Here is a 14,501-nt window from a genome sequence, read left to right as displayed (position 1 = left end):
CAAGGCCAGGCTGGATGGGGCTTGGAGAAGCCTGGGCTAGTGGAAGGTGTCCCTGCCCATGGCAGGGGGTGGAACGAGATGAGCTTTAAGATCCCTTCCAACCCAAACCATTCTGGGATTTGATTAAAAAACCAGGAGTTTGAGGAAGCAGGCTGTTCTGTGGGATATTTCCCCGCTGTTTTCCAGGCCCAGAGCACCGAGGGGAGGCTGCACTCCCCAAGGGGTGTTGGCATTTGTCACGTGCATGTATCACAAGCAGCAGCCTCCACTCAGGAAGTTGCAGTGTGACCACAGAGCCTGCTTGCAGCCTGCCAGAGCAACAGGAACAACCTTTCTAGCCCCAGCCTGCTCCAAGCTCTACCCTCCCCCTCTGCACCCTGAGAGCACCTGGCCTAAGACAGGCATTGGTGTCCTTTGGCTCTCTTCCCACCAACTGCAAGTTTAGGTTTGATGGAGCTGATGTGATTTCCGGGGCTGAGGAAGCAGGCAATGACTCCTGCAACACCCACGCTGTTACCAAGGTGTTACCTGGGGAGAAAAAAATCTGCCTGCAAAAGGCTCCCTGCTGCTCTGGGTGGTGTCAGCTGGGACAAGGGGGGCTGAAAGCAGGTGAGGTGCAGTGAGGGCTGTACTTCAGGAGCACCTGGGGAAACCTTACACTGGGAATGTGCTGTACTGACCTGTGCCATGGCAACAGCTGTGTGCCTGAGGCTGGAGCCTGCTCCATCCTCCTCCCAGCACGAGCCATGTCAGTGCTTCCACTCCACTCCCAGAACTTCCCCTGGCAGCATGTGAAATGGGGGCAGAGTGTCCTGCCCGAGGCCAGGGGGTTGATGCCTTGTCACCTACTGAAGCCATGGGTCTGTGTCACCAGCAGCAGCAAAGGGAAAAGCCTGTTTGAGCCCTGGAGAAGCTGAGCACTCCTGCACGTATGACTGAGCCTCCTTTCCACCCCTGAGGGTCCACAGCAAAACCAGTCCAGCTGAGCCAGAGTCAGACTGGGGGGAATGGGTTCTGACCAGGGCTTCCTGGCTCTCCATCTGCTCTTGAGTCAGTTCCTTCCTGCTGTGGCAGAGCTGAGCCTGCCCTTCCCCTGCAGCAAGACCTCTGGGCTCCTGAGTTCAGGAGGTGGCATTTCTGCCCCGCAATGGGGACCTGCAGCAGCCCCAGAACCCAGCAACCCCAGGCAGCCTGTGGGTACACAGACATGAAGTTTCCAGAGTGGGATCCTGGAGCTCGGTGGGTTTTCCTCAAGCACCCCTGGAGCAGTTGGTTTGGCAAACAGAAGGTGCAGAGCTCAGCTGCTGTGGCTCTTCCTTCCTGGGGAAAACACCCACAGGGTGAAGGTCTGGCCGTGGAGGAGGTGGGCTCTGAGGAGGAGAGAAGACCAATGGAGCCTTCACAGCACCCGAGGTGCTTCCTCACGGCCTCTTTTGCCAGATGTGGCGGAGCAGCTGATCCCTCCCACACCATGGTGATGCAGGTAGCTCAGCGAGGACAGGGAACCGAATTTGCTTGGCTTTCAAAAGAAATGGGGCTTAAGCAACAGCTCGGTTTGTTCCCATCTAAACTTCCCTTTTTTCTCCCAAAATAACTTAAGCCTTCTTGTCCAGCTTGAACCAGATTCAACAGGAGACTGGAGATGTCCCAACTATGACGTACTCAGAGCTGCTGTGGGAAGGGATTACGCACAGAGGGACCTCCCTGTAAACGTGACCCTGCAAATCACAGTGGGCAGTGGGGACCTTGCTCCCAGGAATGCACCACGTGGAGCCCCCAGCAGCCCCTGTGGGGTCAGAGTCCAGCTGTGTGACTGGAGACCTTGGCTTTGCTGGAGCCAGGTTTGTCCTTGGTGGGGAAGGCTGGGACAGCTCCTGCCTCCAGCAAAAACGTGGACACCCCGAGATGGACCAACTTAAGGACGGTCTCTCTGTCCCCACAGCATCAGCGTGGTGAGGGGAGCTTTAAGGTCGTTCTCAACCCAAACCATTCCATGACTGTGGGACTTTCTGCCTGTGCCAGCTCCCCTGTCCTGAGCCAACAGAAGTGTTCAGGCCGGGACTATTTTATCATTTTTTCTTTTTTTTTTTTTTCTGAGTTTAATAAACTAGAATAATTTATTTGACAGAACACAGAAACATCACAGACAGGGTGAAGAAACCAAAGCAGCCAGTATCAATGATCAGTACAAAGGAACCACTTTACAAAAAGAAGTACCACGCTGCCCCTCAGCTTTACCCAAAAATAACGGGTGGGGGGTGGGGGCTCAGCTCAGCACCCCACAGACTGGGAGGGGGGATGGAGCTATCCCCCAGAATGCTCTCAGATGACAACGCTGATTGCAACAGCACAATAAATACTGGGAATGGCCTCTCAGAGGGTGGTGGGAGACCTGAGACCCTTTGGGGGGAGGTCCAGACACCACCAACCCTCGAGGCACAAGAATCTGTTGGAATACTGATTAGGGTGGCAAACACCCTGCTCCCCTTCTCCCCTACCCCAAATGGGTGCTGGACCCCATGCAGGGAGAGGAAAACATCAACCAGGGGGGCTTTGCAGCTCTGGAGGAGCAAAGCATCCCTGGTGTCACCCTGCTGGGGACAAGGCTGTTTCGCCACGACCCTGCCGTGGCTGTGAAGAGGCATTTGAGACCCAGCCCTGGCAGCTCCGCTGTGGAAAGGGACACAGCTGGGAGGACCCCTGGGCTCGGCCGCTTCGGGGGCTCGGGGGAAGAGCAGGGGGTGCTGCCCACCCGCTTGGTTTGGAGCAGCTGGGGCAGGGGCCATAGTCAAAGCCAGGCTCGTGCATCCCAGGGAGGGATCACATGCAGCAGGGCCGGACAGGGGGGACTGGCCGTGGGGGAGAGGAGGGGACACCGAGGTGCACAGGTGCCCTTTCCCATGAGAAGGCTGCCCAAAAAAGACACCCCCCCTGTTCTGCTGCAACCCCCCTCCCCATAGCAAACTGGTGTTGAGACTGGGCTTATATAAAACACATAAAAGAGGCAGCTCATAGGAAAGGGCTCTGGGATGGGAAGTGGGCTGGACGGGGACGGGGTCAGAGCGAGCCCCCCTGCCTCCAGCACCCCCCAGCCGTGCCCTGCACGGGAAACAGCAGCTCTGGCAGCTGGATGAAGAGTGACAACACGGCACAGCTGGACGGTTATAGGTCCTGTGGCCATCGGGCGATCCGTAGGCTCCCGGTACAGGTAGAAAACAAAATTAATTAATTAATTATAGAAAAGAGAAGCAGCCTAATGTAGGGGTGTCCCTGCGGCGGGGCGGCGAGCGGGGGGGAGCTCGCTTATCTGTCGTTGAGCTGCGGGGAGTTTGTCCGCTCCTCCTCGTCCTCCTTGTCGTCCTTCATGCCTTTGAGTCGCTGGCGGGCGAAGTCCTCGAACACGATGTCGTCGTCACTGGCGGGGACACAGGGACGGGGCGTGACAGGGGAAGGTGGGTGCGAGGGAGCCCCCTCCCGCACTGCACAGCTCAGCCTGCACCCCCACGGTGTGCCAGCAGCCCAGGGGGCTCCTGAGCACCCCCGTCCTTCAGCAAACAGCCGTAGTTCTCAAAGCTCTGTTAATTGTTGGGCAATGCACACAAAAAACGCCCCCAAGCCCCCCAGGAAAGGATGCAGGGCCCCAGAGCAGCAGGTGCAGCATCACCAGGGCCATCGGCAGCGTTTGCCCCACTCCAGAGGGACCACAGCCCTGCAGGGAGGAGCTGGGCGGGTGAAGCATCCCAGAACCTCCCAAACACACCACCAGCCCCAGGGGACACCATGGGGACAATCCCCTCCCATCCCAACACACGACCCCCGGCGGGCTCTTACTGCGGTTTCTCCTGTTTTTTGGAAAGCCATGCAGGGAAGGGCGAGGGAGGAGAGAAGAGAGAGGGGGATGGCGTGTGTCATGCATTACAGGTGACGTGCAGGGGGGTTAGTCACACATGCTGATGCCATGGCAGGGCGGGCATTAGCGGGTTAGGGGGTGCCATGCAACCGCTGCCAACGTCCCGTATTCCCACACGGAACACAGGATCTCGGGGAGGGGGGTATTTTAGTCTCTTACTTTGTATCGAGCTCTATCAGATTTGTATCTATGGGCGCTTCGTTCTCTGGAACTGAACAGATGCCACAGTCACAGGGTGGTCACCACCATCCCACGCACCCCCCAGGGTCATCACCACTGTCCCACTGGGTGGGTGCAACCCCCCCAGGGTTTGGCTGCACCAGGGTGATGGGGGCACCCCCATGGTTGTAACCCTGGGACCCAGTGAACAGGTCACCACAGGCTCAACAGGAGCCAAAAATCACCCTCCACGCACCCTCAGTGGCCCCCTGTGCCCCCGCCTGCCCCCCAGGGATGCTGCCCCCGTCCCCCAGGGCACTCACTGTCCCGGTGTGCCGGCTCCTCCCGGGGTTTGGGATGCATCAGCGTGAAGGGCAGCTCCACCGCCACGTCGCTGCAAGAGATGCCGGGGTAAAGCACGGGCCTGCCTGCACTCTGCAGGCAGGGTGGGGCAGATCTGGGGGTGGGGGCAAGGGCAGAACAGCACCCACCATTTCAGCTGCTGCAGAGCCCACAAAGCTGCTAAAACCCCACGTTATCCCCCGCAGAGCCGCTCGGCAGCTCTCGTGCCTCTTGGCTGAGCCTGACCCCAGGGGGGATCAGCACAGCCCCCCTGGGATGTAGGGGGGCATGAGGAGGGAGAGCAGCATGGCAGAAATCTGCCTTTTAGCAGCTTAAAGGATCCAAATCCCTTGGGTTTAGGCTGTGGCTGGCAGTGCCATGGGAATGGCAGGAGGTGCACCGAGTTTCCCAGTGCTCAGCAGGCATGGGGGTGGCAGGGTGGGACAGCCCGAGCTGCTCCAGGGACAGGGTAGGACGGGGCTCAGACAGAAAAGTGTCCCCCTGGGAGGGCGAGCAGGCCCCGTGGTCTCCGCAGGACCCCATGGTCGGGGAGCAACATGAGGATGGAGACCTGGAAAGCTCCAGAGACTCTCCTCCCCACATCCAGAGGTGCTCAGCCCCAAGGAGCCACCTCCATGCTCTGGTGACAGTCCCCAGCAGCACCCACTGCCTCTCTCTCTGGTCTGGGGAGGGGGATGCAGGGTCCAAACACTGCCAGCATCCCCAGCCCCACCACCCCGACCCATCTCTGCCAGGCTTTGGCTTTGGGTGAGACAGTGTCCCCAGCACAGTGGCACCCCAAGGACAAGCATGGGGCCAGGGTGGCAGCACCCTGAGGGGCTGGGGGTGCCACTGGGGGGCTGCAGCAGGGACTGTGGGGTGTTGAGGGGAGCGGGGCGTTACCTGGAGGCGAGGTCTCCCAGCAGGCTGGCGTGGGTCAAAGGAGACAACACATTAGTCACCATCCCCCCGAGGACACGCAGCCTCCCCCACCTTTTGTGTCCCCCCGTGTGCTGCTGAGTCCCAAGGGAGCCCTAAGGGGTGATGGGCCCCACCTGCAGCACAGACCAGCCCCAAGGAGAGCAAGGGAAGGGAGCAGGTGTGGCACTCACCCTCCTCGTGACACCACCAGCTTCACCTTCACCTTGTAGGAGACGATGATGCCCAGGATCTCCTTGTTGGCTCCATCTCTTAACCTGGAGGAAGGGGAAGGTGGGCATCAGCGAGGGAACAGCGATGGGGACTGGCCCCCTGTCATCCTGAAGGTCCCCCCTCGGGGTCACCTCCACCCCAAGCATCACCCCTGGAACAGGGGCTGGATGCCCACCAGGGCCGGGTCCTGCCCCCGTGCTGCCAGGGGGACAGGAGCCCTGGGGGGTGGAGGGGCTCACAGCGTGCTGGAGGCCAGGTTGGTGTCCTCGTGCTTGAGCTTCCCATCCAGCGCCAGCCCCCGCTTCTCCCGGTTGTTGGCGAGGAAGGGGGTCAGGGTGTAGACTTTGCAGAAGGTCGAGCTCGGGGCCACCATATCGCTGGAGATGACAGCCACCATCAGCCACAGCCCCAGCTGCCCTCAGCCCCCACAGCCCCACGGGTCACCCTGGACACCTCCATCCCAGCTTGGTTAACTTCTCCACACATTTCCATCCCTGCCCCAGCCCGGTGAACGTCTCCTTCCTGGGGGATGCAGAGGGTGATGTCCCCAGGATGCCACCAGAAGGAAGGTCTCCATCTCCCTGTTCCTCCCATCAGTTCCTGCTTGCTGAGTGCAATGTCCCACTGGGGCTGCACTGGGACAGGAGATCTCCAAGGCTCCCCCAAGGGCCCCCCGAGGTCTCCGGGGCCCCTCATGTCCCCAAGGAGCCGTCACTCACTCAGCATCCTCCACAGCCACCGGGCACTTGTACTGGGCAGTGTTGAAGAGGCAGATGTCGGCGTACTGGCGCACTGGGGCGAGACACAGAGAGACGGGGGTCGGGACAGGGATGGGGACAGGGACACCACTGGAGGGGGGGGTGGCCCTGCTCCTCACCTGAGATCTTGATCTTCTTCACGGTCTTGTTGGTGTTGTTGGTGACGTGGACGTTGACGCTGATGGGCTCTCCGTGGTAGTAGATCTGCAGGGCAGCAGAGCAGGGGGAAGGTGAGGGCCCCAGGGTCACCCCACCAGCGCCCCCTCCGCAGTCCTCGCCCACCTCCTTATCCAGGGAGGCCTCGAGGTGCAGCGGTTTGTCTGACATGAGGAACTGCCGGGTGGTCTCTGCCATGGGCTGGGGGCCGGGCCGCTCCGGCGCATACTGGACCTTCCGGATCACCAGGCGCACCGAGTTCCTGCAGGACACAGCCAGAGGAGAACCCAGGCGCTCGCAGACCACCCTTTCTTGGCCCATTTTGGGTGAAATCCCTCTTTTCTTCTGGTCTGCTGTGTCAAAAGGATGCTGTGGGAGGCCTCAGATGGATGCCCACCAGGGCTGCAAGGGGGCAGCCCCATGGCCGGGCCAGGCTGCCCACAGCAACCACTGGGCTCCTTGCACAGTGTCTCCATCCCAGCCCCAGGATCATCTCTGACCCAGCGCTACCCTGGAGAGCGGGTGCATCCTGGAGGACACCTCCATCCCAGCCCCATCCCTCCCAAGGTGGGTAACAAAGCAGAGTGCCCCTTTCCTGCTGCCAGCACCCCAGGGATGCCGCTCCCATCCGGGCTGGACAGATCCTCTCCACTCACCTCTTGTGGATCTTCTCCTCCAGGTTCTCAGCACAGAACGCTTTGACCTCGTAGTCCACCCCACAGGCCTGGAAACCAGGAAGGGGGGAGAAGGAGGCAGGGAAACTCCTTTGCACCTCCCCAAGAGGTGACCCCAGCAGCAGCCACCCACCACAGCCCCATGGCACGGGAACACGGGGGACCTTACCTTCCCCGTGTCCTCCGGGCCCGGCTGCAGCGTGACAGAGCAAGGCAGGTTGGGGGGGATCTGGAGGGGAAAGAGGGGTGAGGAGCTTTTGGGGGGCTGCTGGAAGGCAGGAAATGCCCCAGGGCAGGGGTCACGGTCCCCTCCAGCCCCAGGGTGCTGCCCCTGCCCCCACCTCGAAGGTGAAGGGGTAGGCGTGCTCGCCCAGCTTCTTGATGAGCCGCTCCTGCAGCCGCGTCAGGGGCTTCTTCTCCTCGGGCACGGGCGGGAAGGCCTGGGAGTTGGCCACGAACAGGTCCTTGCGGAAGGTCAGCCCCAGCACGTCCAGGTCCTCGCGGCCATAGCGGAACGCGCAGGTCAGCGTCACGAACACTGGCAGGGCGACAAGGGCAGGGGGTGCCTGGGGAGATCCATGTGCCGGGGGGGCACCACGGGGAGATCCGTGGGGGCTCATGCCGGTCCCACCGGCACCGGGAAGCAGTGGTGGCCTGAGGACGTGCCGTGGTGGGGACACGGGGATGCAGCAGCCACCTGTGCCTTGGGGTGCCCACCACAGCACTCCCGTCCTCCACAGGACAGGGCACCCTCCGTGGGGACACGGGGCTGGGAGACGTCACCCAAGAGCCCAGAGATGCCAATGCCTGGGCTGGACTACGTGAGGACACCAGCCACCCCCTGTGGCAGCACGACCTCTGTGGCCCCAGCGATCCTGAGGGGAGCTGTTACCTTTTCTCTCCTTCAGGTATTCGGGATCCACGAGCACCACTCCGTCTGCAAGGGAACAGCCGGGTCAGAGACACATCACCGGGACACGAGGACACACTGGCAGGGCCAGGGAATAGCATGGCAGGGTTAGGGGACATGATGGCAGGGTCAGGGGATGCTGCTGGGAGGGGACACACACACTGTCAGGGTCAGGGGGAGGGGACACACACACTGTCAGGGTCAGGGGACACGCTGGTAGAGTTAGGGGGGGATGTATAGGCAAGGTTTGAGGGGACACCAGCAGGGTTAAGGGGGGACTTGCCCCTCCTTTACACAGAGAGGCATCACCTCCAAGCTGCCAGCTGGGGCTGGGGAGGGACGTGCTGGCAACAGGGGGACAGTCAGCACCCACCACACCCAGGGCCCATGCAAAGCCACAGGGGGACATGAATATTATCCCAAACCAGCTGTTTTCTGCTCCCCAAAATCCTTCCTCCCAGACAGGCCCAGCCCACCCCAGCATGTGTGTCTCCCCCCAGCTGAGCCCCCCCTCCTGCCCCCACATACCCACGGGGTCCACCACGTCGATGTGATCCACGAAATCCCTCTTCCCCAGGTAGACAGTGAGCTGTGGGGGGGACAGGGGGTCAGGGGTGTCCAGAGCAGCCCCCAGGATCCCCCCATGTAGTCAGCCACCCACTGAGGTCCGTGTTCCCCACGATCCCCATGTGTCACCCCGTCCCTTTGGCACCCAAAAGCCAACTCCCCTCCATCCCAGGCAAAGCCTGGAACCCCTCCAGCTGTCCCCAGAGCTGGAGAAACTTTGTATATGGGGACGCTTGGGTGGTACCCTAAGGGCTTGTCCCCCCGCTGGGACAGAGATGAGCCCCCAGGTGCCACCCTCCCACCTTTCTCCTGATGGGGAAGCTGAGGCACAGGGCAGGCAGCTGCCAGGCTGGTGCCATCAGCCCCTGCTGCCAGACCCAAAACCCCACAAGCAGGGTTGCCTGCACCCCAGCACCCCAAAACCCATCTGCTCAACCCCGACCTGGGACAAGCCCCCCCAGCCCCACTGTGCCTCAGTCTCCCTTCCCGCTGCCACAGCAGGGCAGCTTTGGGGTGCAGGGACCTGTCCCCACTCCCAGCCATGCCTGTGCCCCCCATGGCTGCCCTGCCGTGTGCCCCTTACCTTCCCGTTGGGACTGGCTTTCTTAAACACCCTGCAAAACAGCAAAGGGGGGTTACTGCTGGAGGGGGCACCTTCATCCTCCATCCTATGGGAACAGCCCCCAGACACCCCCCAAATTCCCTCTGCAAGATCCCACAGAGACACGGGAGAAGGACGTGGGTCCAACATGCCACCGGCAGGAATGCCAGAGCATTCCCAGCCTGCCTGCTGCAGGCAGGGAGCGGGCAGGGGCAGGCAGGGCTCCCTCGCCCGGCGCTGCTGGATTTCAGAGCCTGCCCTGGCACGAAGCCACCCATAATGGGTTCTCCTCGGATAATCCCTCCTCGCCTTTAAATTCCATTAAAACCATCCGGGAAGATTAGCAGTGGTGGTTCAGGCTGGAAAAAACAATTTCCCAGGGCAGCTGCTCGGCTCTGCCAAAATGCCCGGGGCTGCTCCGGGGTGACGGGCCCTCGGCCATCCCACTGCCCACAGCTGGCCCAGAGGGTGCCACTCCGGGGTGACCACCTGACCATCACCCTGGCAATGGGCTGGGATGCACCAGGAGATGTGTGGGCACGCCCCTCATCCCCATATTCCCGAAATCCTGTGTCCCTGCTTCCCTGCATCCCTGCCTCTCCACATCCCAGCATCCCCATATCCCTGTGTATGTGTGTCCCTGCGTTCCCACATCCCTGTATCCCCACGTCCCCACATCCCACCCCTCGAGAGCTGTGGAGCCCAGCGTGGCCTGGCCAAGCTCTGCTCAGGAAGCAGGATCCAGCCCAGATAAGTGAGCGTGTGGGTTTGGGTCCCCCAGGCCCCTTATTCCCTCACCCCCAGACGAGCCTCAGGAACACTCTGCCAGGCACATAAAACATTGAGACACCCTGCTGGCTGAGCCAAGCCACTGGGAATGTCAGGAACATCCCACCGGCCCTTCCCAGGCGGCTTTTCCTTGCAGAGTGGTGGGGGTTGACTTTTCCCAGCCGAGATGGGACAGCACTTCCACAGTGGGATGTTTGTCATGAGGGTTTACGGGCACCGCGGTGAGGGTGGGACCCTGCACCGGTAAGAGGAAAGATGGAACTCATGGGAATGCTGCTCCAGTTAAAAAATTGGGGGGATAAAGAGCCCAACTTGCCAGAGAAGGGCATGAGCACCCCACAATTGGGTTTGAAGGCCTTGGGAGATCAGAGCACCCAGCCTCCAGAGCCGGGGATGGAGGGGCGATGGATGCATCCTCCTGAGAGCCAGAGCAACCCACAGCGGGGTTTTCCTGGGCCATAAACACGGTACAGAAAAGCAGGATGGGGAACATCCCCTGCCAGCCTGTCACCCCCGTGTCACCCCACACTTCCCCAGCAGCCCAGACGCAGGGGAGACCCCGGAGAGCATCCAGCACGCTGGATCCCAACCCGAGCTGTGCCGGGAAGCCCCGGAAAAGGCGTCCAAGGCTGGAGGCTCAGCGGGTGTGCCTTCCAGCCCCCCGGGACAGGGTGATGCTCCTTCCCAGCCCTCAGGACACCGATGGAGCCACTAATGAATCTGGTGAGAGCAGATCGATGGCGGGCGCTGCGGGAAGCTGAGCCTCACCACCCTGCCTGGCACTGCCCCACGCCGGGCAGGAACCTGAGACCTGCACAGCCCACGCTGGGGTGCAGGAGCCACACACAGCCCCACACTGGGGTGCAGGAGCCACACACAGCCCCACACTGCGGGTGAAGGAGGCACACACAGCCCCACACTGCGGGTGAAGGAGGCACAGAGCCCAAGGCCTGCACAGCCCCACACCGTGGGCACAAGAGCCCCAAACAGCCCCACACTGGGGATGCAGAAGCCCCACATTATGGGTGCAGAAGCTTCACAGAATTCAAGACCACACACTGGGGGTACGGGATGCCCACACAGCTCCCTATCACGGGTGCAGGAGCCCCACAGAGCCTGAGCCCCACGCTGTGGGTGCAGCAGCCCTGCCTGGCCCCACCCCATGGGTGCAGGAGCTCGGATCTCCCCAGATTCACATCTCGGTGGCCAGGTGTCTCCAGAAGCACCCGTGAGAGAAGGGAAGGGGCATGTGGGGACACGGTGGCCTCTTGGTGCCAGGGGGGTGACCCTCGCCCGCCACCGGATCCGGAGGGAGGGAAGGAGGAAGCGTGAAGCCATCCCTCCCCCTCCAGCCCTTCCTGGTGTCGAAACACTGGAGACACGAGGCAGGAAGTGGCGGCCGCCGCTGCCCATCAGGGACTTGGGGCCCCACGCCACGGGCTGGCAGGCCCCGTGCCCCCCGAGACCCTGGCGCGCTGCCGCACAGCCAGATTCCACTCTCCTGCCCTCTCCCTGCCATGGATCCCATCCCTTAATGAGCTCGTTAGGCACCCGGCCAGGGCTAACGATGGCTTTATTAGGTGGCCAATAACTGAGTGGGGTCCACTGGATCTCGGCTGGGAAGATTTATGAGGATTTGATTCCCCTGGGCACTGGAGCGGGGTCTGATGGCAACACCATCAATTGCCTTTGAACCCAGGGCGGAGGACCCGGGGTTTTCACTGGCTCTCACACTAAGGAGGCTGGCAGGCGGCTCTAATTAGCCAGAGCCACGTTAGAAGGGACCTCCAGGGATAAGGAGCCGCCAGCAACCACATCACACGCTCCGGCACAACCCCGCGGTGGCGGCCGGTGGCTCCGTGCCAGCCACGCCGGGATGAGCCCGGAGCACCGTGCCAGCCCATCCCAAAGCTAAAGCATCCCACAGGCCCAGTCCTGCATCCTGCATCCCCGCTGCATCCATCCCTCACAGCTGCATCCATCCATCTATCCCCTGCCAGGCTCAGCAGCAGCATCCCCCACCCAGGTCGGAGCTCCACCGACTTCCTTGGCAAGGAAACGCCTTGGCTGTGGGATCCGGGATGTGTCTGGATCCTGCTGTTATTACCAGAGTTTGCTCTCTAAACAACATCCAGGAAGCAGGAGTCTCCTGTCCTGGGCCACCTTCCAGGGCTTCTTATCTTCCCAGTGGAGATCCCTGTCCTGCTTCCAGATCCTATGGCTTTATCTGGGGGAATGAATGGGATGGCAGAGGGACTGGGCTGCCCTGGCACACTGGGATACTGCAGAAGGGCTGGATGGGACCATGGGGTGCCAGGAAGGGTGCGAGGGGTGCCTGGTGCCAACCAAGGTGGGCTCTGCTGCACCAGGACCACCACAGAGCTTCCCAGCCACCGGGAAACCACCCTCGAGCCACCGGCCAGGAAGCCCAGCATCCAGGCATCCCACGTGGGGCAGTGGCTGCCCTGGCTGGGTGCTGGGTGGGAAGAGCCAGGAAGGATGATCAGTGGTGCCAACAGCCACCAGCTCTGCTGTTTCCTCCAGGGAGCTGCTTCCTCCAGCTCTTCCCACTGCAGGGCTCGGTGGCTCCCAAGAAAAGTGGGGTGCACAGAAGGAATCAGCAGAAATGGGCTTTTGGCGTGTCAGATGGCAAATCAGCTCCTGCAGCTCGACCTCCCGACCAATCCAAGTGGATTTGGGGTTGGAGATCCAAACTGGAGACGAAGGAGGATTTGTCAGCCTAATTCTTCCCCTCCCCAGCTCCCTCTGTACGCGCTGCGTAGGCAGGGAGAAGATCAGCTCCTGCCCCTCCTGCTGGCATGCCTGCCGATGGGAATGCCGATGGGAATGCCGCTCAGCACCTTCCCCCGGCACCCGAAAACATCTGTGGGCTGAGCCAGCTCATCCCAGGGATTGCACCCAGGGGTGGGGGGAACCCAAGGGGTGCTTCAGCCCCCTGATCTGGGGGACTACTTGCCCGCTCCAGGGGTGCAACCTGCCAGCTCTCAAGGATTTGGGATGCTGAGCCAGGGGGAAGCAGATGGTATTGGCCATGCCTGGGGCACCAACACGCAGGCAGCCTGTCCAGCAGGGACAGCCCCTCCCCAAAATGCTGGGGGGATTCAACAGGAACCCACAAATCCCATCCTGCCACCCCAAAACGCTGCAGTGTTTCTGGAAGGTTCTGCCCCGGCAGGGCCGGACCCCCCCATCCTTCCCTCCTGCCGTGGGCACGGCGAGGGCAGCGGCAGCACCACAGCCCCCTAAACCCGCTGCCCAGGGGACACAGGGGGTGAGCAAGGAGAGGGCAGCGGTGCTGAGGGGTGAACAGAAGCACCCTGAAATCCCTGGTCCTTCCCGATTAATGGCCATGGGGACAGAAAGGGCCTGGGGTGAGGAACGGGAGCATCAACCCCTCGGCCACAGCGGGGCCAACAGCCAGACCCAGCCGGGGAGGGGGCGTCAGAGCTGCGGGGGCCGGAGGGGTCAGCGGGCTCTCCCCGAAATCCCAACAGCCCCTTCCCGGGACGGGCAGCCCGGCGGGTCCCTGCCACGCTCTGCCCCTGGAGCCGGGGGGTCCCCAAAGCACGGCATCCCCCCGGCAGCGTTCCCGTGGGACGGAGCTGTCGCACGTCGTGTCCCCGCGCTCCAGGGCTGGCACGTGCCACAGGCAGGGGGGTGACACCAGCACCCGGGTCCCCCGGGGGTCACCGGGGTGAGACCCCCCCCAATCCCCGTCCCCCGATCCCTCCGGGCTCCGCATCTGACGGGGAGGGAGCAGCGACGCCCCCGAGCACCCCCCGGACCCCCGGCGGGGCGGGGACCGGACCCCCGAACACCCCCCCGCCATCGCCGGGTCCCCGCGGCCCCCCGGGGGCACCGCACACGGGCAGCGGGGGGAGCCGGGGCAGCCCCCGCGGGCAGCGCCCGTCCCACCCACCCCGCCGCGCCCGGGGCCGCCCCCGGGAGGTCCCGTTCCGTGCCGGTCCCGGTGCTCACTCACCGGGTGCCTTTGTCTCCCATGGCCCCGCCGATCCTGCGGGCTCAGCCGGGCAGCGCCGGCCGGGCTTGGAAAATTACTGGCTGTGCGGCGGCGGCGGGAGCGGCGCGGGGCGGGCGCGGGGCCCGGTGCGGCCCGGTGCGGCCCTGCTCGGGCCCGCTCGGAACCGCTCGGGCCGCCTCGGCAACGCTCGGAACCGCTCGGCTCGGGCCGGGAGGCCGGCGCTCGGGCCGGTTCGGAGGCGCTCGGAACCGCTCGTGCCGGTTCGGAAGGGCTCGGGGCCGCTCGGAGGCGCTCGGGGCCGCTCGGAGGCGCTCGGCAGGGCTCGGCCCGTCCCGGTTCCGGTGCGGGCGCTGCCGCCGCCGCCGCCTCCGCCCGCCCCCGAGCGGCGGCCCCGGGCGGGGGGGCACGGACGGGGAGGGGGGGAAGGGCGGCGGGGGGGCTGCGCGGGGACACACAGACACACACAGGGACACACAGACA

General features: G+C 63.0%; 1 protein-coding gene across 2 annotated transcripts; it reads right to left on the bottom strand.

The window, feature by feature from the left end:
* Positions 1 to 2,064: 2,064 nt before the first annotated feature.
* Positions 2,065 to 14,145, bottom strand: ARRB1 (arrestin beta 1). Of its 2 annotated transcripts, XM_017836005.1 has the most exons (17): positions 14,022 to 14,144; positions 9,212 to 9,242; positions 8,590 to 8,650; positions 8,044 to 8,088; positions 7,493 to 7,689; positions 7,321 to 7,380; positions 7,134 to 7,201; positions 6,604 to 6,739; positions 6,441 to 6,525; positions 6,283 to 6,355; positions 5,803 to 5,940; positions 5,524 to 5,607; positions 5,315 to 5,338; positions 4,393 to 4,463; positions 4,070 to 4,121; positions 3,308 to 3,415; positions 2,065 to 3,202 (listed from the first exon to the last, which is right to left on the bottom strand). In XM_017836005.1, exons 1-17 carry the CDS (start codon positions 14,039 to 14,041, stop codon positions 3,163 to 3,165), a joined length of 1,293 nt encoding a protein of 430 aa, XP_017691494.1. In that variant the 5' UTR covers positions 14,042 to 14,144; the 3' UTR covers positions 2,065 to 3,162. The 2 variants fall into 2 exon arrangements, with proteins under 2 accessions (XP_017691494.1, XP_017691495.1); XM_017836006.1 differs by lacking the exon at positions 5,315 to 5,338 and having other exon boundaries at positions 14,022 to 14,145.
* Positions 14,146 to 14,501: the final 356 nt, after the last annotated feature.

The sequence above is a fragment of the Lepidothrix coronata genome, unplaced genomic scaffold (genome assembly GCF_001604755.1).
Source record: "Lepidothrix coronata isolate B3197 unplaced genomic scaffold, Lepidothrix_coronata-1.0 Scaffold268, whole genome shotgun sequence".
In the NCBI taxonomy this organism is placed as follows: Eukaryota; Metazoa; Chordata; class Aves; order Passeriformes; family Pipridae; genus Lepidothrix; species Lepidothrix coronata.
The sequence above is the reverse complement of the archived record's forward strand: the minus strand, read 5'-3'. Positions and strand labels throughout refer to the sequence as shown.

Bases quoted from the DNA above. Each gene is read 5' to 3' on its own strand.
- ARRB1 (XM_017836005.1), bottom strand. From the start codon at position 14,041: ATGGGAGACAAAGGCACCCG. The intron at 6,740-7,133 runs GTGAGTGGAGAG...TGTGTCCTGCAG, and splicing joins GAGGAGAAGATCCACAAGAG to GAACTCGGTGCGCCTGGTGA. The intron at 6,356-6,440 runs GTGAGGAGCAGG...GTCTCGCCCCAG, and splicing joins GAAGAAGATCAAGATCTCAG to TGCGCCAGTACGCCGACATC.